Source organism: Haliotis rubra, unplaced genomic scaffold (genome assembly GCF_003918875.1).
Source record: "Haliotis rubra isolate DU_JTF1 unplaced genomic scaffold, ASM391887v1 Scf228, whole genome shotgun sequence".
NCBI lineage: Eukaryota > Metazoa > Mollusca > Gastropoda > Lepetellida > Haliotidae > Haliotis > Haliotis rubra.
The window spans coordinates 877737-901509 of NW_025766314.1; the positions used below are offsets into that span (position 1 = coordinate 877737).

Below are 23773 nucleotides of genomic sequence, written 5' to 3' on the forward strand. Positions count from 1 at the left end.
AAATGAATAGATTGAGGTGGATGAGTAGGTGAATAGATGGAGGTGGATGTTGTGAATAGATCAGTGGATATTCCAGAATATATCACGTGCGGAAGGACACCAGAAATTGATGTTCACACATTGGAGGTGGACCCAGGTGAATAGAATCGAACCCGGGTCTTCGGCAGTGACGTTAATGAACGATTTGAACCACTGAATAGATGGAGATTGATGAAGTGAACAGATGGAGATTGATGTAGTGAATAGATGGAGGTGAATGTAGGTGAATAGATGGAGGTGGATGTTGTGAATAGATCAGTGGATGTTAATGAATAGATCGAGGTGGATGAAGGTGAATAGATGGAGATTGATGTAGTGAATAGATGGAGATTGATGTAGTGAATAGATGGAGGTGAATGTAGGTGGATAGATCGAGGTGGATGTAGGTAAATAGATCAAGATGGGTGTAGATGGATAGACACAACGGGGTGCATGTGTATAGCTAGTTCGGGGTGGGTGTGGATAATAGATCAAGGTGGGCTGATTACGCTAATCGATAGACCGGAGTAATGTTGATCTAGCGGTATGGCTGGTTTGGAATTTTGCTCTACAGAACTGTACTCGTAATGTTTATTTATCGTTTATGTCAAAACAAACTCAAAATGACGTCACGATAAATGTGACGAGAGCCTCCCGCTAGAACATCGGCATTGCAAATTGTACACCCCAGACTCGACAAACAACAATGGGTATTTAAACAATTTATTAACCAACAATATACATAATCATGTCAACGTAACACATATTTATTATCGCTTCATGTTTCTCACCAGGCCTTTCAAAATATGACTGACAATGTGCATGTACAACTATTGCAAATTTCTTAATTAGATATGAAGCCAGTAGGCATGCCAGTTCCCCACAAATGTATCAATTGCGTGCTTTGACAGTCTTGTAAAAGCTAAATGAGATTCGAACGGTCAAAGAACGCAGTTCCGTCCTGATATTGTGTATATGTATACATTCCCCCATGCATTAATTCAACAACAATTTGTCATTTGTGGGAATGACCACTGTTATCGGTTTGTTTCCAAACACTCTACTTGTACTAACAATCATCTGATAATCTTGCACGATACTGAACAAGTGATGAGGCAGCCCTCAATTGTAGTTTCAAATTATAAAGGTGTATCCACAGATATTTTTATGTTTTCCTGGATGTCTTATAAAGACTTAACTGTTATTAAATCATTAGGTAGTGCTTATCGGTATGTACTTCAGATCTGTTCACCGAGATTCAAACACAAGAGAGAGACTGAACATTACCCCCAGTGTTTCGGTGCTATTTCAGCGACAGAGGCAAGACTGAAACAGTCAAACACAGTTGTGTCGAAGTCGAGTTATCCCAGATTCGATACCACAGAACAGTAATTAAATAGAGAAATACGAAGGGAAGAAACTTTAATTTGAGACAACCGTGAGTTCGAGACAACCGTGTTCGACACAACCGTGTTCGACTGTAACCACCAACCAAATATTGTTTAAGGCACGCTCATAGGCAAAAGTGACAAAGATCCCATAATTTATCTTACAACCATCTTGTGAGACAGACATGGGAAGGTATAGGTGACACTTTATTTCTGGCATGGATATAACATATTGAAGATACATTGAAGAGTCAAATATTCAAAACGCCGTATATCTTTAGACCATAAGCCCTCATATAATTATTAATCCTTGAGTTACAGATCCCTTTTAAACCGTATGAGTGAATGAAGTGGCTTACACGTTGCTTTGAACGACAGTTTTGTTATATCACGTCATGTGGTCAGCTTGACTTGGGAAGAAGCGATTCAGTTTCTGGATGTTCATCCTTTGCTGAAACCTACGGGCACGGATATGGCGGTGACAAACGAAGCGGCACAAGCACAGCTAACCAGGATTCGAACCCACTTAATTGATCCGCCTCAACTTAATTGCAATATGAGTAATACAAACATGTCACATATACGTTTGACGATGAGCACATAATAGTGAGTGAGTTTAGTTTTACGCCGCTTTTAGCAACATTCCAGCAATATCATGGCCGGGGACACCAGAAATGGGCTTCACACATTGTACCCATCGAACCCCGATCTTGGGCGTGACGAACGCACGCTTTAACCACTAGGCTACTCCACCGCCCTTAGTACATAATAAGGTTTCAGGTACGTTTATATAGGTTACAAGAATATCAAACGTGATTCCGTCAGTTAAAATAACTGCGTAACAAAATGAAAAAGTAAGATGTGGGGGCGGAGATAATGTCCAAGAATGCCTACCATACAAGCACAACTAGATGGCATCATGATTGAATTAGGCGCTTGTGGGAGGTGATATTGATCCGATTTAATTAACTTGCAGAAATGTACAGGCTGTCGGGAAGTGTGACACAACTGGAAGTACCATTATTGCTGCCAGTTTTAGCGAAATACAACAGAATAGTTTGAACCGTGTCACCTTGATCGATTATCAAATCATTTGGCTAGGCGCGCATATAAACTATAAGCATATTAACAAATTTCATTCTCCTTCATTTTCGTAAAACTGGGCTTTAGAATGCGGGCGGAAAGTACAAGTGATACATTGCAAGTTAAACCATTGAACCTGGATAACGTTCTGTCAAAATAAAAATCAGGATGAATTCGAAATTTGGATTCGAACCCACGCCCAGTGCGGGCTCGGGAACGGTTAAGTCCTAATGCGCAAATAGGCACATATGTACTTCTACGACAATAACAACTTTATCTGGAAGAAAAGTTTTCAAAGAATACGAAGGGAATTTTTGCATTTTAGATCTAACTTATGACGTGATTTGCCAAAAGTATATGTAAATATTTCATAAAATATTGAAAGGTAAGATACTTTGATATTATTATAAAACGTTTTCCTGCTATGACGATATTTGCCAAAATGGATATTGAAAGGTAAATATTTCATAAAACGTTTTCCTGCTAAATATTGAAAGGTAAGATACTTTGATATTATTATAAAACGTTTTCCTGCTATGACGATATTTGCCAAAATGTATATGTAAATATTTCATAAAATATTGAAAGGTAAGATACTTTGATATTATTATAAAACGTTTTCCTGCTATGACGATATTTGCCAAAATGTATATGTAAATATTTCATAAAATATTGAAAGGTAAGATACTTTGATATTATTATGACAGGTTTTCCTGCTATTAAGCCTTTAATAAGCTCATAATTTTTGAATTTTTGCATTTATGGATGTTACTTGTCATTATGACAGGTTTTCTTGCTACTAAGCCTTTAATAAGCTCATAAGCTTAAAAAGATCTTAAAAGGATCTCATACAAGATGGATAAAAGTTACATTGTGAAATGGCAATGCTATTTGTAAACTCTGTACTACACCATTTTCTTACGACGTAATGCTACGAACGCTTTGTAAATACGGTCCCTGGACACTTCTAGGAAACACGGGTTCTGCGACAAACCAAAGGAGCAATGTTCAAAATACCGCAGTTCTATATGAAACTGAACAATGTTAAATTTGTTTCCGTTTAATGTTGAAACAGAATTGTGAAGTATTCACGCCATGCTTTATGCGGAGTGATAACAACGTAACATAATGTGAGGATAAAACAAATAGATACAATGGTTTACTGGAAGTAAATGTTCCACACGTGTGTGACCGTCATGTCAGAATGATTGAAAGCCATTGTATAATGATGCTTTGTTATTTGTGCGTGTGAACTATGTGGGTGAAGCGATTTATCACTGTCAACCACTTGACATCACATTTCAGAACTTACTGGAAACTTTAGTATATGTTTGGGTTTGATCAGGACGTAGAACAGCCTGTTGAAACATTTCTTTGGTAAAAGAAGTTTACAGTACAACACAACATGTTCCAATGAACATATTCGGAAACTGATCCACCGAAATTTCAATTTCGTTTTGGTAATACATGAATAATGAATGAGGTGAGATATTGTTAGTGTCTAAGGTCTAAGACGCATGACCTGGGTCTCGATCCCAAAGCATTCGTAGCGCTACGGTATTCGTAAGTAAACAATAGAGTTGTGATAGGTCGTAACGTTACGAACGCTTCGTGGATCGGGACCCTGGATGATATGTTTACATCAAATAATCAGAGCAAATCGAATATAACGTTAGAATCAATTAGCAGTGTCACATTGTCAATACAATAATGCCTATTCTCAAAGGCAGCCCTATTTCAATATCCATATTTTCACCGGCCTCTTCAAGAGATACCATGCCATTGTCTTTTTGTTTGCGACAGGTCTCAAATCGAAAACTATTCCGTCATATGAAGAAATTGTCACAGCTGGATTCTTCCACCGTCGTCATATGCACCAATGTCATGTCTGTATATCATTACAAAAATAATAATCATTGTTTTCATTTTTCTTCTCAAGGAAAGGAATTCTGTGCATGACATCATCCCGAATGTGCGTTCTTGAAATCCTTTCGGAACCGTTAAGAAACGTCATTGTTGAACGGATCCGGACTCTTTCTCCGATTGGAAGTTGGGATTGATACAGCAATGGTTATATGGCCAATTTCACCGGTTTGTAGCCACTCGGAGCATACTGTTGTCCACTCCAGTTAGGATAGACAACTCGGCCGTGAGAATATTTGTACTTCATCTTGCCAGTCCATGTGTTATTGAGCCCGGATTCTCGGAGTGCGCACTGGTCAAGCTGAAATATGAGTTGTGTCATTATACACGAGAAGAAGCTTTTGCATAATAGAAACCTATGAGAATTCTGGTTGTAAAGAGCAAATAAATGGATCTGTTTGTCAGGCTCTGGGACCTGCTTGATTGCGTGTCAGATCCGTTTATTGACAGAACACTGTCATATAGCTGTGGCGTAAATCAACCATTTTAATCAGGAATCAAAATATTTTTAGAACTACGCCAAAGTTTATTATGTAATAATTTGAGAAGTGTTTGGTTCAGATGCGTAATCAGCGAACCAATTCTTGGCATTTGGACTTGATCATTCAATAATAATAACGCTGGGAGTATAAACGGAAATCAAGCTCAAAGACACATGAACAACGCACAAAGATATACAATTACAAAAACATTAAGAGTGAGAATGAAAGAGTGACTATGGTTTTACCCGCCGTTCTAACAATATCCAGAAAAGGGCTTCACACAAAGTAACCGTGTGGGAATTGAACCCGGTCTTTGAGGAGTGAACGCTTTAACCACTGGGCTACCCTACTGCCCTGTTAAGCATACTAATGTGACTAACAAAACAGTTTCTTGAAATGAAAGGAGACTATCACAACTTGACCTATGCATTTGTAAAATCAAATTAGATACATTTGATACCTTGGTTACGTTTACAGGCAAATGTGACTGCATTGTGGCTTTATCTATATAGCAGAAAGTACTAAAATGCCTCCTCTCATTTCTCAAGGTACATGATCCACAAAACCCTTCTTCTTCTTCTTATCTGAAATTTATCAATCTAGATCAATCTAAAAAACCTTAACATCCTCAGCAACAGCGAAACTGGCAACAAGGATCGATGTGTGCTATAAATCGAAAAAATGGTAACGAATATGACTCGACAGTCAACCATTTTATATGCGGAGTCTCAAAAATTTCAAAATATTATAAAACCGTTGACTTGACTTGCAATACTTTGCTGTACTTAGTTGTGGAATATCAGCATTGTCGTATACGCACACACAATGTGTATATGGTGTACGAATACTACCTGATCGAAATACCATTTTACTCCCTTGTTTGGGGAAGGTTGAACATAAATAATCTAAAATACAATCATCAGTAATATTTTTATATAAACTTAAAGTTTCAATATTTGGATAGTCAACTGACCATCTTCAAAATAGAAAATATTTGCATAAAGGATTAAAGTTCCTGTATGTGGATTGCCAAGTGACATCTTCAAAATTGATAATATTTTCATAAAGGATTAAAGTTCCCATATATGGATTGCCAAATAACATCTTCAAAATTGATAATATTTACATAAAGGAATAAACTTCCTATTTATGGACTGCCAAATGACCATCTTCAAAATGGGCAATATATAAATAAAGGATTACAGATCTTATCTGTGGATTGCCAACTGACCTCTATGTCCGGTATGCTCCGTCTTGAGAGCCTGCTCTTAGATGTGGAACTGTCCGAGCTGTTGAAGTCGAACATACTTCTCTTCCTCCACATCAGGTTGGAGAGGCTGTACAGAAACTTCTGTTTGAACATCGTGCAGGTGAGGGTGTAGAGGAGGGGGTTCAGAGCACAGTTGACAGGAAGGATGAACACGACCACCCAGCCGTAAAGGTAGCCAGGTATTTTGAAGCCTGCAAGATAAAAAACCCGAATAATAATAAAGAATTATCGATGGCGTTGGAATGAGAGTATGTTCCTGACACCTACATAATCGTGGGGAGGGTTGGGATGACTGGGGAGGGTTGTGATGGGGAGGATGAAACCGTGCATTCTTGCATTCCTGCCTTAGAGTGAGTGAGTTATCTTGTAGTGAATCGGGATTTTGCCATATTCCAGCAGTATCAGGGGGCACCAGAAAAGGGGCTCAGATATGTGGAGAATCGAACCCCGTCCTTTGATGAGACAAGCTCCCGGACACCCAACCAGCCCCATTATTCTTTCAATTGTACAGAGGGGGACAACAGAAATTAGTTTCACCAAGTGTACCCTTTTGAAATGTCAAATCCGAGCATCCTGTGAGACGAGCGAACAGCAGAAGAGAGGCATTAGGTTAAATGATCTTAAGGTCGTACTTGTATGCAGATAACATCGACAACAAACTGTCATTAAGGAATCTCTGCTATAAACACTTCTGTTTATGTGTCCTTACCCAGTAGTGCAGCCACTTTGAGAGCAATAATTGGAACCCAGCAGGCGAAGTCAGTGATTACAATGAAGAAGAACCTCTTCATCAGGGACCGTTCTTGATTCTCGTTGGTTGACCGGAACAACATACGTGATCTCCGTATGGACACAAACATCGCCACATAAGCATATGCGATAAACACGAAGGACACCATGTTTATTCCCAGGAAAATAAAAGCCGAGTATTCCCATCCTCTGTTGCGCGGCTCATGAAGCAATAGAGGGATACAGACAGCATTGTTCCTGTAGAAATACGTCCCGAAGTAGTTGAGGCCAACGATGGGAATGGTCGCCAAAGCGAGACTAAACAACCAGATGGATCCCATTAAAACATAGGCAAGCCGTAGGTGTCTCCTTCTCTCAGACAGAGGGTACATGATGCACAGATACCTGTCAAGGGTGATGACGGTGAGAGTGAGGACCGACACCTCGCTGCTTACGGTGCTGAGGAGGCCGCAGACGTCGCAACCCCAGCTGTCCCTCCATTGGTGGTCAAAGGAGAGGTAACGTCCTCTGTATCTCATGTCGTGGACAGCGATGACCATTAAGTAGATGCCCATCAGAAGGTCCGCCATGGAGAGGTTCTTGATGAAGAAGGAATGTATCTGGTTGTCTTCTTTCAGGATGAAACGGCCCATGAGGACAGCGCAGTTGCCGAAGCAGGCGAGGATTGCGACGATCCAGACGGTGACCCTGAGGATGATGTTTTCCAGGAGGTTCTCCCTGCTGGAGATACCGTCCCCGCGGGGTTCACACACGTCGATGTTCTTGATGTATACGCACAATTGAAATCGATCGAAGTATCTATAAAAAATAAATGTAGAAATAAAATAATAACATGATAAAAATATATTAAGCATTTACACCAGGTTAGTTGATTATGTACAGGCAAATGCATATTAACATTTTGTTGTTGATTAGGCAGATATCACTGAAATTGAGGGTGCAAATGAGAATGAACAGTTCTGCAAAAATGCCACAAATTATATTTGGAATTAGATATTTTCTTTCAGAATAGGCTGGGTTCGCATCGATAAGTTTTTCTAGTATGAAGGTACCATGAATTCCCTCAAGGAAACATCTGCATTTACAACATGTGTCAGATTTTTATACATTATGCGGTGGGGGTGCCTAGTAATTAAAGCGTTCTATCATTAGGTCGATGACCCGGGTTCGATTCCCCACATGGGTACACTGTGTGAAGCCCATTTCTGGTGTCCCGTGCTGTTACATTGCTCAATTAATGCTAAACGCGGCGCAAAACCTTTCTCACCCATTTATACATTAGACTAAATGCCCTGCCATGTCTAAATAAATTCCAAATAGCCTCCAAAAAGCCATCTTTAACGACTGAAATGTACAACAAATGGTTTGGCAAGACGACAAGTTCGTACTGACGCCCACCACTACCTTACCAGTAAAGTGAAGAAAACGGATTAATTTTGCATTGATCAAATTGTTTCTCATGTTCGGTACTCACATGTTCTTCAGTGTCGACAGATCGTCAAACGTCCCTGGCTGCACTCCATGGAAGTGAGTATTATCTCTCAAGTCTCTGAACATTGAAAAATGAAATTTACTTATTGTATTATATATTCCATTTCAAATCGTGATTCCCATCTAGTCATATAATAACACTCGTTCAAAGACGTATTATGTGTAAATTAGTGTAAACAAATTTTGAAAACCTTTTCAATATTCATAAGAAATCTCTGCCAAATGCAGAATCCATTGTGCGATTCTAACTATATTATGCATCCGTACATGAATCCCAATCAAATTACGACGAAAGCAGGTGAAAAGGTGAGCGTATCCCTCCCACCGTCTTTTCACCGTCAAAACCAATTATATGAATATGTAATCTTTGCGACCAGAAGTATTTTGTTTTGCATTTTGATATTAAACATGACGCGTTTAAGCGTATGTAATCTGTTTGGATTAGTATACCATACACGTTAGTGACATTGATGCAGTTTCAGAACGTGACCATCCAAAGGATTATCTTACTGTACGTACATTGAGGTTATTTGCTCCAAAGGTTTAAACACGCCCTTTATTATGTAGTTGAGGCTGTTGTCCCTCAGATTTCTGAAAGAGTTCACACACAAGTTTAGAATTCAACAACAAAATGATCTTCCTCTTTAAACGACCACAGCTATTGTTGAAATAAGAGTTATTAATATTTTTCAGTGTTTTAACTTTCATAACCATAGGGTATAACTGATTAATAATATGTACAATTTAGTATTGTGATTGCCCTTTCGTCAAAATGGAAAATTGCTTCCCGTTTCGTGCCAGGAAGTCATGGTCGTGGATTAATATACTTTGAGGGTTCCATAAAGTGAAAAGTGAACTGTTCAGAATTTGAACGCAGTTTAGATTATCTTTAACCTCAACCCGATCCCACTAAAACAGCGTTAGTGGTCAGCTATGTATTCAACCAGTGTTTGTTGATGATAGCACTGTACTCACAGTTGCGTGAGATTGGTTAGGCCCACCAATGTGTTCAGACGGAGGCTGGAAATGAAGTTTCCGAACAGGACTCTGCAAGGTGAAATATACAGGTATAACTATTGATGACCTGTGTGTCTAGGGTGACGTACTCCAAGCATATACTATACATCTTTGTAGAATGTTAAAGTACTACATGTATGTGAGATCATGTTCTCCAGGTATTGTGTTGATGTTCTCTAGGTATTGTGTTGATGTTCTCTAGCTATTGTGTTTATGTTCTCTAGCTATTGTGTTCATGTTCTCTAGCTATTGTGTTCATGTTCTCTAGTTATATGTGATAGTGTACCCAAGGTATGCACACTGATAGCAAAGATATATCGACCTAACACACTTACATATACATGAATGAGTACCGTTTTGTTAGCTTTTCCTCACACATATTGAAGTTCCAATCAAAACACGCACCTTGATATTAGAGTGAAAAGAGTTACGCCCCTTTCTACCGCTCACACGCCGCAAGCATCACTCCAGCCATTATGTCTAGCCTCGTGTTATAACGCACACTATTTACAAGGAAAGGAAAGCGGTACTTACAGATGTTTTAAGCTCTTCAGAGTAAGAAAGGAACTGGATTCTATAGATGCAATTCGATTTCGAGATATGATTCTGAAATTAGAATGAAAAACCTGATAAATGAACTTTCTGGTACAACACAAGAAAAGGCAATTACATACATACATTAGAATTTGTACAGTATTCATAACTGGTACAAAACACCAGTCGTTTTCAAAGATGGAAGCAGCTACGGTATACACTTTGCATAGTGAGTGATCGATACGTTCTTGGGAAGAGGAGTTTCAATTCGCTGATCAGAGTTGCGTCCCTTAGAGGTTGATAGGATCCGATGACGGGGTGATACGTCATCTTCTGGTGGATTTGACCAGGCTACTGTTGGATTTGACAACCTAAGCCCAGCATCACTTTGGACTCAACTCCCACATCTGCTGACTGTGTCGCCTTGCCGTGGGAGAAATCGACTTTGGACCAGACAAATCAATTGATTTCATCGATCAGTAACGATCGAAGCATCAGGGAACAATTACACTTGATCTCCAGTGTCTAACCATTCAAACATTTAGTGGATTCTCATCTGAAATACCATCTCTCAATACCAGAGGGAAATGGTTAATATACTGAGAAAATATACTCACAAAGTCTGTAATTGTCCCAAGTTGTTGAAATAGTTCTGTTCGATTTTGTCCAGGTTGTTGCCATCAAGTAACCTACGAGGGAAACAGGAGGAAGTTGCTAATTCTGAGATACGAAGTCTATACTCAATACAAATAATTACAACACATCAGTTTATTACCAACTTTAATGCATATCCCTTATGATGTTGGCTATATCGCTTTGCAAACTGATCAATTAAAATGTTTTTAAAGCTTCTGAAATCTATAACGGGTACTTTTGAGGTGTATGCGTTAAATCACATTGAACACAATGACAATACTATACTATGCAGAACAGATCTTAAGGTTCTTAAAGTTATGTTACATGTATGGACGATGGCGTTATGCCTTTCTACACGCCTGCTTTTGTACCATTTCAATTCAGTTAATTCAAAGCTTCATCTCGAAGCTCTATAGAGCGAGATGTAATTCATCAACGAATTGCACTGCAACATTCTCAACCTTACGGATCTATTTCGAAAATCTTTTCAAATCTGACAGCCCACCTGACTAATCTAGTATTCCGTGTCTGCATCGTCCATTCACCGTGATTGCTCTTGATTAACTTAATGCAACACAACTAATTCAATACTCGCGTCAGATTCAACATAGCAATACCATCTTGTTTCCATCAAGGTTAAATGTAGAATTCCCAATAGCTAATTACTTACAACGACAGCAAATTGCCCGTGTTAGCGAATGTCATCGGGACTATATCTCTGATGAGGTTGTTATCAAGCTTTCTGAAAACATGAAACATGAAGGACACATTGTATTATAATAGTAGAGTTTGGCTAATCAATTGCAGTGAGTGAATATCGTTTAACGACAGTCAGCAATATTCCTGCTGTAAAGCAGAGGTCTATACACATTCCTGGAATAGTCCAACCAGTGCCTGATATCAGTGGCTAATCACTGCGCCCATCCTTCTAGTCCCCAGATACGCTTTAAATGTTGGGAACGAAAAACTACATGTTTGGAATGTATGTACATGTACCAAAATGAATATTACAACCGATACGATTTGTGAATATTCTGAAGCTGGAAGTTATATTTGTTTGTTGTTTAACGCCGCACTCAGCAATATTAAAGCTATATGACGGCGGTCTGTTAATAATCGAGGCTAGACTAGACAATCCAGTGATCAACAGTATGAGCATCGATCTAGAAAATTGGGATACGATGACATATGTCAATGAAGCAAGCGGGCCTGACGACCCGATCCCGATACTTGCCTGTTAGGACAAGCATGGGTTACTGAAGACCAAATTTAACCAGGGCTCTGACTATGTTCACTGATTCTGAAAATTATAACAGGCAAAATATGCTAACATATAATCAGCATACACAGCCAGTGGTACTTACAAATGTTTTAGCTTTGTAAGCCTGTTGAAATATTCAGGTTTCAGAATGGTTAGACGGTTGTGGCTGAGATATCTGGAAGGAAAAACAAACCGTCCATCTTAAAACGTTCCTTTGCTGTTTTGCTTTGTTTGCTACGTGTACGTATTGGCCTGTTTGATACGTACATTGATGTTACTGTGTATTGGGTTTTACTGTACATGAAAGTTTATTCATCGATTACTCACATACATACATACATACATACATACATACATACATACATACATACATCAGATCCAAAAGTGAGTGAGTGAGTTTAGTTTTACGCCGCAGTCAGCAATATTCCAGCTATATGACTGCGGTCTGTAAATAATCAAGTCTGGACCAGACAATCCAGTCATCAACAGCATGAGCATCCATCTGTGCACTTGGGAACCGATGACATGTGTAGATCCAAAAGTAAAACCACCAAACGATCGACATGAAGTGGTCGAATAGTTAAGAATGTCTGCATCAACAATGTGTCCAACAGTCGTACATCGTATCTTGAATCTTCAAAGTGTCTCACAGAGTCTTACACCGTAACCTGTCTAACTCTTCAACCACTGTAACTTGTCTAGCTCTTCAAAGTGTTTGACACAGTCATGGAATGTAACGTGTCTATCTTTTCAAGGTGGTCTGACAGTGGTATAGTGTAATTTATCTATCTATTCAGGGTATCTGATAACACATGTTATATTTGAGATTACACTTTCTCAGTAAAGTACAGATTCTAGTACATTTGTTGGGTTGAGTCCTACGTGGGATTCGAACCCACACTCTCAGCCATCACGGCTTCCACATAGTTAGGTGCCTGACTGGTTAACGGATGGGACTCAACCCTATACAAAGTACTAAAAAAAGTTCTTTACTGAGAAAGTGTAATCCCAAACATAACATGTGCTACATTTGACCACTTTCTATATGGCAGTGTTCGTATCTGATACAGTTGTACAACATGCATTGTCGAACTCTTCAGCTACTGTATAGTCCGTTTGGCTCAAACGCGGACCGATGAATTGCAATCTAACTCGAAAACTAATAAACATATAATACTCAATGAAACGCTGATCATAATCAAAACATCAGACCAACTCTGTGATTTGTTTGCAGAATTTATAAAGTTATTGATTCATTAACCTGTGCTGTGCCGTCTCCATCCTTTCTCGCACACCTGGCTGTCCCTTTCTCTGCACTCCTCCCTCGTAACACATAGTGAACTGTGTCAATATTTTAATGATAGTTTGTTAAACAACTTTTTTATTTTTAGGACATAAATTCTGCAAAAACCTCACAGAGTAGGTCTGACGTTTTCATTATGATCAGTGTTTCATTGAGTATTTTATGGTTATTAGTTTTCGAGTTAGATTGCAATTCATCGGACCGCTTTTGAGCCAAACGGACTATAACTTGCAATTGTCCAGCTCTTGGAAGTTTCTGACACGGTCCAGCTACAGAATGCGTCAGACAAAACCCACACTGCCTCTTGTCTAGCTCAACAACCTGTTAACAACCATACTCTGTAAGATGTTTAAAAATCAATGTGTCTGACACACCATGACACACTCGCACAAAACATAACCTGTCTCATTCTACAATGTGTCTTGTACACACATCCAACGTAACAGCAGCCAATGCACAATGCATTGTACTTTTATCACGCATTCAATCAATTACAACTAATTCCCCCCCAAAAAATTTCATTTCCATGTATACTGACACAAAAATATTCAATATACATTATTCGTGCTCCCTAAAAATGTTTTATGCATGGACTGTCTTGAATTGGAGATCTGGCCCCGATTTCTCGAAACAAACTTAAGTTTTGACTCAAATTTCAAACTGAGTTTGACAATTTGAAACTGCTGAATTTTTAACTCAACTGCATTTTTTAAATAAAAAAATCCGAAACAACTTAAGTAATCTATCCACCAAACTCAAATTGTCTACGAAGTTTGAGTTTAATATTGATTTCAGTTTATTCTGGGAAATGCATTTTCCTGTGTTTTCTCAAATTTGAGTAAAAACTCTGACTTAAGTCAAAACCTCAGACTTAAATTTGTTTCAAGAAATCGGGGCCTGATCTTTTTCTACAAAATAACATATTGCTGAATGTCATGTCAAGACATATCTGCAATCTGTTGAACTAACATGCCCTTTACAAGAATTTGTTTTAAGGAAAAGCATATTCTAAAAGAGACAAATGGAATAGCAAGACGTCAAATTCTAGTTTCGCCTTAACACCTAAGCCCACACACAGGCCGTTACAAAGAAACAGCTGCAACCATCGATCAAACAACGCAATAAAATGATGAAGTTTGAATGTCAAACTGTATTGTTGAAGGACATGAATAGAATCTAATCTGATCAGCACAGATATGAGAAGGAAGTGTCCTGACCGATTTCCTGTGGAGATATGTCTTTGAGCTAGCGAGACTTTTTACTGTCTTCATTGTTGTCCTTCAAGAGAGTCAGAGCGCCCTACCACGGCTTTTTGGAGGACGCGGAGAGCGTCGTTTTGTTTGTGCTTTAGTGCCGCCATTAGCAATATTTCAGCTGTATGGTGGCTGCATGTATGATAATGGAGTCTAGACTGAGCAAATTAGTGATTGATATTATGAACGACAGAGGGATAGAGAGACACAGAGACAACCAGCCAGACAAGTAGACAGACAGACAGACACAGAGAGACTAACAACGACACAAAGACAGATATTATGTGATAGCTGCCTGTTAAACCATGGATGATGGAGTCACAGAGAGAGATATATACCGACAGAAAATGATGGCGGCCTGCCTGTAATAATATAATAAGCAAACCGTTGATTGATATTATGAGCTACAGACAGAGGCAGACAGACAGAGAGAGACAGACAGAGACGGAGTATGATGGCGGTATGTAACACAATGGAGTTTGTTTTGGACAGCACATCTAATTGATGCAGCTGCTCGGAAGTATTAACCCGTGAAGATGTTCAAGGCAAACAAGAAGTTGACATCTTCCTACTTTTAAAAATAACAGGCTGTTCTTTCAGCCATATTCTTTTAAAGTTAACAGTTATACAAAAGTATAGAACTATCAACTCTTCCTGCAGAGTAAGTAAAGAAAAGTAAGTCTAAGTCTGTATTCTAAGAGCACAAAACACATACACAAGAGCAGTATCTCAAGGTCTACATTTTCACACCCTAGGTACGCAATACAACTACCACCATACAACTTAGAGGTTTTAAATTATAATAAAACCATACCCTGATGCCATGAAGAGAATAATTTAGTTTTAGTCTGCAATCCAAACACTATCTCTTACTGGACGGTTGGTTGGTTTGGTTGGTTGGTTGGTTGTTTAACGTCGCACACAGCAATATTCCAACTATATGCGACGACCTGTAAATAATCTAGTCTGGACCAGATAACATAGTGATCAACAGCATGAGCATCGATCTACGGAATTGTGTCAACTAAGTCAGCGAGTCTGACCACCTGATCCCGTTAGTCGCCTGTTACGACAAGCATGCCATTGGGTTACTGAAGACCAATTCGTACCCGGATGTTCACAGGCCTTTTAGAAGGAAATGAATGACATTGTCCATATAAGGGCCATGCCTTGCACCTTCAATAAACATGATGTTCATAATTCATGACACTTTATGATACATGTGTCTCATACTTACAACTCTTCTACGTTATTGTTCTCGGGGAACATGTCTTGCGGGAGGTCTCTCAGCAGGTTGTCTGTGAGGTATCTGCAGGAAGAACAGGTAATCAGCGGGATGTCACAAAGCTCGAGGATAGATTCAACAAGTAACCTACTCCTTGTTAAGAGTAACCTTACTTAAAGAAGGTCATATCTCCGCGGGATTAATGTAATACAAACACGTTAACATATACCTTGGTTTTATTAAATTATACCATAAGAATAACTTTCTCATGATACCACTTAAGCAAATATGGATGGCGCACACTGACAATGCAATTATAAACCCTTCTCTTAGAATGGTGTTATGGACAGCGACGTATAACGTATGGTGCCTTCAAGCAACAACGCAACATGAGTTCACAACGTTATTATTGAGTTATTTTGTCTGAGAGCAACAGCCCTCGATCCCGAAGTCGCTCTATTATCGTTCTTCGCAGAGGACGCCGACGATCCGTAACCTATTGGATAACTTTGTATTGAGTACAGATTATACACAAAGGGAACGCTGATACTGATTGTGTGTCCGCAGGGATGGTGCCATATCATTTATATCATGTTTGTTTCTTTGCACAAGTACAGAAAAACATGTTCTCGATAACACATTGAAGTATCAAAGCAATAAAGGAGTTAGTAAACGGGCATTGTTCAATGTGGTTGTTGATATCTTGTAGTTGACACTCAAGCTAAATAAAATAACAAGCGCATATCCTTGGAGGAGAAATGATAATGGCGGTTTATCAGATTCAGACTACATTGGTTGTGTACTTTTCTGATAAGACCAAATGAAACTGAGAATTATCTGCAAGCTTTAAAGGAATTGGTGACTCGTTACACTTTCAACCTACGCACAACGGCCTTACGAAACCGAGGTAGAAAGGTTGTTTACAAAGCAACGTGAGATAACATTGCTGATAATTATTATGACATATATGTACCGTTAATACACGAGGTTCAAAGAGAATTGACGGAAGACCGTAACTCTATCCTGATAAGGACATGTGACGTTTATGAAGGTGTTCACTCGTTTGAATCTGAACGTGAGGACACTGGTTCAAACTCGGCCGTGTTAACTTCTCAACTGTCGTAATGTTTGAGTGACTTCAGAGAGTTAACCGCATTCAACCATTGTCTTGCAGTATCACGGCGGGGGACACCAAAACGTGATCTTCAAATATTGTACCGTTGCATTGTGGGGACCCTTGACCTTACAAAGACGAGCGAAAGTTTTAACACCCCCATCCAATTTGGCCAGATTGTTGCTTTCATCTGTTTTCAATCGTTCACTTCGACCATATCGAATTGGAGGCACATCCCCCATATCCCACATGATGTATACCAACGGATTGTGAAGTATCATTATGTTAACCCCTGAGTATGTATCCCACATGATGTATACCAACGGATTGTGAAGTATCATTATGTTAACCCCTGAGTATGTATCCCACATGATGTATACCAACGGATTGTGAAGTATGATTATGTTAACCCCTGAGTATGTATCCCACATGGTGTATACCAACGGATTGTGAAGTATGATTATGTTAACCCCTGAGTATGTATCCCACATGATGTATACCAACGGATTGTGAAGTATGATTATGTTAACCCCTGAGTATGTATCCCATGAAACATGATGTATACCAACGGATTGTGAAGTATCATTATGTTAACTTGAAAATGTATTCACACTGATGTATACCAACGGATTGTGAAAATGTTCCATGATGGGGTGATTACTCATTGAGAGTCAAACTATTGCATACAGGGTCGTTCCTCCTAGAAAATCCATAAATTATGAATGTCAGATTGAATTTAATGGAACGTACTTAAAAGTGTAATACATACATATTTACAAACATGTATACACACACCATACACACATTCATTCATACATACATACATACATACATACATACATACATACATACATACATACATACATACATACATACATACATACATACATACATACATACATACATACATACATACATACATACATACATACAAGGAGATGACGTTAAGAAGACAGTGGGTGAAACTTTTGTATTTGTTCAGTACATCTTTCATTATACATTATACTCACATCTTCCGTAGCTTTGAGCAAGTGTAGAAGGTTTTCCTCTTTATTTCTTCCAGATAACAGTGAGTGATTATTCTGAAAACGGATATGTATTCAGGTATTTATATACAAATACTATTCAAACACATTATACCTAAATGCAAAACAGATTCTACCCCCATCCCCTTTCTTTCGATGATACTCCGATTTTACCATGAGCTTTTCGTAAACGACACCGTTCTGATAGCTGGAATGAAGACCAACATTTATTTGCACAAGAACATGACAATAATCTTAAAAATCATGTCATTATACCACTCCTGTTTTATCTTCTCTTTCACATTAAATTTTACGTTTATGTCATCAATTGAATGTGAGGACGTTATATGCACCCCAGTTGTCTCAGAGTGTGTAAGAAGTTGAACAGACATGAGAAAACTCGGAGTGACTTACAGCTCCTCCAGATCCTCCAAGTCTGTAAAATCGCTGCGTGATACAACTTCAATCCGATTGCCCGACAAATCTCTGAAATGAGGTTATTGATCACCTGTTACATTACGTGTAGCTTAATATAAATATAATCCATTTGAAGATTCCTAGTGAGAACAGAATATTAAGTATTACATCTCAACGTTAAAGTCTCTGAAATCGTATACAACATCAGCTCTTTGACTTGACACATGTTTATGTTTATAAAGTGGCATATTGAGGCGTAATGGCTCATCTAATCACGTCTTATAAGTGTTCTGAGTCTTGCGACATTCTGGACAAGCATGTTGTATTCTGCATTTCGAGAAGGAGAACACGAAATATATCACACTGTATATACATATTACAAAACAACATAACTGGTATATAGTCTACTAAAGACTATACATGTATACAAATTCGAAGTACAAACAGATATTGTTCGTGAATCCAAATAAACACGACAAAAACATTTTTATCATATCAAAACAATGTTTGCTGAAGGCAGACTCAGTATTACGGTTCCGAATAGATCATGGGCAAGGGTATAGAAGTTACTATCAGATAGTGATGATACCAGGGCCTCCTTTCACAAAGCACTAAGGTGATCGTAAGTCACTAAGGTAACCTTAGTGCAATGTTAAAGAATGGGAGTTAAGGTTAACCTTAGCAAAGGTTGCTTCGTGAAAGGAGCCCCAGGTTACGAGACAAATCGAACTTATCCCGTCCCACTAGGACAGGAAACTGCCTGAAACTGACAATCACAGTTTCCGTGAGCGGAAACCTACATGACTCTGACATTACCCAGTTTCACGTAGGTTTCCGGAAATCTGGAATAGTTGTTATTTTTGCCGTGGCTGATGGCAAACATCACAAACACATGCAAAGGCAAGTTAATTGTCAGCCTGAAGAGAAAACTGTTCTGACCGTGCAACATATTAGTACTTTCCCATGAACTCTGTCTGTTTAATCTTTGTGAGACTAATCTTTATGCAACTAATGCGATGTGCCAGTGTGAGGTCGCACCTTTTACGCAGGCAACGTCCGACTGTTGGCTTCAATCTCAAGTCAAATCATTAAGCTACCATATTAACCAAACAGATGAAGAGAACAAACACGGTATCTGTTTGGAAATCCACTACATGGTTATACATAGATCATATTACATGGATAACCAATTGTTTCCTCTTCGTAATGGCGTTTCAGAACTACTGTGTAACCCTTCATCAGGTAAATATGTTAATTTCCCTTCTGTCAATTTATAACTCGACCATGATATATCGCACAGCCAGTGACCTTGTAATGGACATCTATGAATCATTTAAAGAGGTTATGTGGCTCTGCCAGCTATCAAACTTCTTTAACGAAAGGCTAAATCTATATATAATAAGCATTTTGATTGACGTTTAGTAGGAATAATTTGAATACATGACACCGTTTTGGATGGACAGGTTTGTTGTTTTTTTAAATTGACATTTGAGGTCTTGTCCTATCATCAATATAATAATACGGAGCATGCGCACTGCCAAATCTCCTTTATTTATTTATTTATTTATCACTTGTTATATGTATATATAGGGACCAACAAGTACCATATTTTAACGTCTTATGGTATGACGCGGTCGGGGATCGAACCCGCGACCTTCCGCTCTCCGGGCGGACGCTCTAACCACTACACCACGGAGGCGTCGTCACAACGAAGACACGAGTGTGATTCCCCAAATGGGTGCAGTGTGTGAAGCCCATTTCTGGTGTTCCCCGATGTGATATTGCTGGAATATTGCTCAAAGCGACATAACACTATACTCACTTACTCACTCATGATACAACATAGGGTTCATGGACAAATATATATCAACGAGAAGGCTGATGGGGCGTCGACTGGGTGGTTGTCCATTGTTGAATTCCTATCAAAGACTTCATCACAGCTAGTGCAAGAGAAGGGACAAAAGGCTTAAAGAACAATCGAGTGATTAATCGACGTATGCCACGAAGACAACGATTATACCGTATCATGACTGTGATATACGATTTCAGAAAGGAAATGATAGAATCACGATTGTTTCAAAATCGCCAGTGCATGCTTGCCATTATGGTCTTTGTGTTGGAGACACATCATTCACGTAACAGGTTGTGATGTCTGCCTGCGTCCACGTTGATTGTAACAACAATTTATACTTACGACCTCGTGGGCGACACCACAGAACAAACAGAAAAGGGATATATGATTCTGTTATCGTAGCCCAAGGCTCAAAAGGTGAAGGGATAATGTTTAATATTTAAGCAATTGCTTCATCAGAACGTCTCCTGCAGAGTAATGCTTTTAAAAGCGATCAAGGGGACAATTGTTTATAATTTAGACGCCATTGCTTGTAATCTGAACCACACAAGAAACACACAGCCCCCACGATTACATTATTGTTATAGCGGGAGATAAAGTGGACCACTTTGAAAAAACTTCTGTCTGCAATAGTTTTTACATTTCTTTCTATTAATACGTAAATGAATGAACGTATTTTTTTGTAATGAATATAATAATATGACGAAAGCAATTGGTAAATTCCAGCATCGAATAAAATGCGAAATTACAAAAGCAGATAGTTTATTACAATCATGGCAGTATCTAAGTTCCAACATCAGAAATGCTGATTTCAAACATCAGAAAAATGCGTGACTCCAATATCATATGAAATACGTCATTCAAGCAGTGAACGTCACAAACAGGAAGAACCTAAAGCATAAAAGCCTCAGGCTAAATGCGTCATTCAATCCAATGAAAAACACAATATATGATGCATCTCTATTTCCGAGCAATTGGATTACATAAAAAAATCTGGGGTCACAAATGTTAAGGGGCGGTGGGTAGCCTAGTGGTTAAAGTGTTGGCTCGTCCGCCGAAGACCCGAGTTCGATTTCCCACATGGGTACAATGTGTGAAGCCCATTTCTGGTGTCCCCCGCCGTGATATTGCTGGAATATTGCTAAAAGCGGCGTAAAACCAAACTCACTCACAAGTTATTTCTAATGTTGTTTTGAACTGTTTGTGACAAACTCCCGTTTTCTAAAAATCTATATCATAACTATTTGATAGTGGCACCTAAGCACAAGCTCATGATACAATTGGAAGCGTACAGCGAATTCTACTTCAACAGATATTTCGTATGATTGTGTACATAGTTTTGTCGATTTATGAATGATCCGCCAACTAATGATGTAGACAAACCCATCAGCCCCATTAACATATAAGAGAATATCTCTTTGCAATTACCTTAATGTTGTTTCACACTAACTTTATGATAACATAATCTATATCAGGACGAGTTCATTACCCCACATATCAGAATACCAATCTAATGTAATCTAATGCCTGAGTGGAATGCCAACATCTTAACGTGCGTTCCCACGGGAATAGAACCATCTCGTGTGAAATAATACACAAACACATTCTTTGACATGTATATATACTTCCTATACTGCCGATACGAGCAGATTTTGAAGTTTTGAATTTTAATTTGTTTAAAATGTATTTGAATTTAAGGGGTAATACGAGAATGGGGTGCATTTCAATTTGCTTCCGTAAAGTATGAACTGTGATAAGGGAGAAATACTAAACATCTGTGTGGAGAGGGGTTACTGTATTCAGTCTGTTTATTCATATTGACTCAGACTCAGACCACTGGGTTCAGTCACAGACCAGAGACCTCAGACCACAGACCACAGACCACAGACCTCAGTCCACCAGCCCCAGCCCTAGTCACAGTCACAGCCCACAGCCTGCCCGACCTTAAAAATGGCACGAAGACTCAATACCTTTTCAAAAGTGGTCAGATGTAGTGGCGGTGGTGACCAATAGACCACTGAGCTACGTGAGGACTCACATACCTTATTGATGGACTCAGGAAAACCTACAGACCTCTAGTGTTAGTTATGTCACACAGACAATGTAAACCCGTATACCAGTGACCTAAATGACGACTTGATGGACTACGGAAAACCTACAGACCTCTAGTGTTAGTTATGTCACACAGACAATGTAAACCCGTATACCAGTGGCCTAAGTGACGACTTGATTGACTACGGAAAACCTACAGACCTCTAGTGTTAGTTATGTCACACAGACAATGTAAACCCGTATACCAGTGACCTAAATGACGACTTGATAGACTACGGAAACCTTACAGACCTCTAGTGTTAGTTATGTCACACAGACAATGTAAACCCGTATACCAGTGACCTAAATGACGACTTGATTGACTACGGAAAACATACAAACATCTAGTGTTAGTTATGTCACACAGACAATGTAAACCCGTATACCAGTGGCCTAAATGACGACTTGATGGACTACGGAAAACCTACAGACCTCTAGTGTTAGTTATGTCACACAGACAATGTAAACCCGTATACCAGTGACCTAAATGACGACTTGATTGACTACGGAAAACCTACACACCTATAGTGTTAGTTATGTCACACAGACAATGTAAACCCGTATACCAGTGACCTAGATGACGACTTGATTGACTACGGAAAACCTACAGACCTCTAGTGTTAGTTATGTCACACAGACAATGTAAACCCGTATACCAGTGACCTAAATGACGACTTGATGGACTACGGAAAACCTACAGACCTCTAGTGTTAGTTATGTCACACGGACAATGTAAACCCGTATACCAGTGGCCTAAATGACGACAGGATCATCAAAATAGATAGTTCTGGATATTTATTCCTTTGACGTTTTTGTCTGTTCCAGTATTCTCAACCGGGGAGTGTCAATGCAATATTCCATTAAAACAGCGTCCCTGTTTCCATATACTGCTGTATCGCCTTCCCTGTCAAAGTATCTCAGCACCTCAAAAGCGTGAATGTACATCATATGTATGACGTTCATCAAGGCATCTAAGACCAACTTCATGGAACCTGTTACAGAAGAACATTTCCCCTCCTGTATTAGATACCCATCGGGCATTCCACTTCAAGGATCAAATACCAGGATCGAGCAATGCTGTAGGCAAAAGTGCACAAGATATGACAGAATCTTGTTCAAGAGCGTCTCCAACAAAGATGGGGGAGTATGCTCCCTGCTGACGTCTTCAAAATGTCGTGAGAGTACCATCCACGTAGATAGGGAGAGGAAAATACCATTCACGCCCTACAGTTTGTATGTTACCAAAACATCTGCACGCCCAACAGTTGTAAGTGTGCCTAAACCTTCTACTTCCTAAAGTTGGCATTCTTCCTTTACCATTCACTTGCTACACTTACACGTACTTCCTTACGGGTGGGAGGGATGTGTACAGGGGAGTATGAAGTTTTTCAATGTATGAAATGACACCTTTAAGGAAAGAGTATGCCAAATTTATTGCATTGTCCAACGAAAATTTTGCAAGGTCTAATCATAACACTCTTCTCTGTTCAATAATTATTTCATTCAAACATATTTTCCAAGCACTTGGTAAAATTAAGATTTCCCATACTAATGACCGACACCGAAAATACACCCAAAAATACAAATATAGAAATTTCAGAATCTTTTAAAATTGTTTTACCCGTAAGGAAATAAAGACA

General features: G+C 39.0%; 1 protein-coding gene across 1 annotated transcript; it reads right to left on the reverse strand.

Annotated features, from left to right (window-relative positions):
* Positions 1–4560: 4560 nt before the first annotated feature.
* Positions 4561–15488, reverse strand: LOC124277809 (relaxin receptor 2-like). The gene is given in 8 exon segments (XM_046713524.1): positions 4561–4713; positions 6126–6355; positions 6874–7712; positions 8389–8463; positions 8925–8996; positions 11263–11334; positions 11888–11892; positions 15444–15488. Coding segments are annotated over 8 exon segments (1491 nt in total).
* Between the last annotated feature and the right edge of the window lie 8285 nt (positions 15489–23773).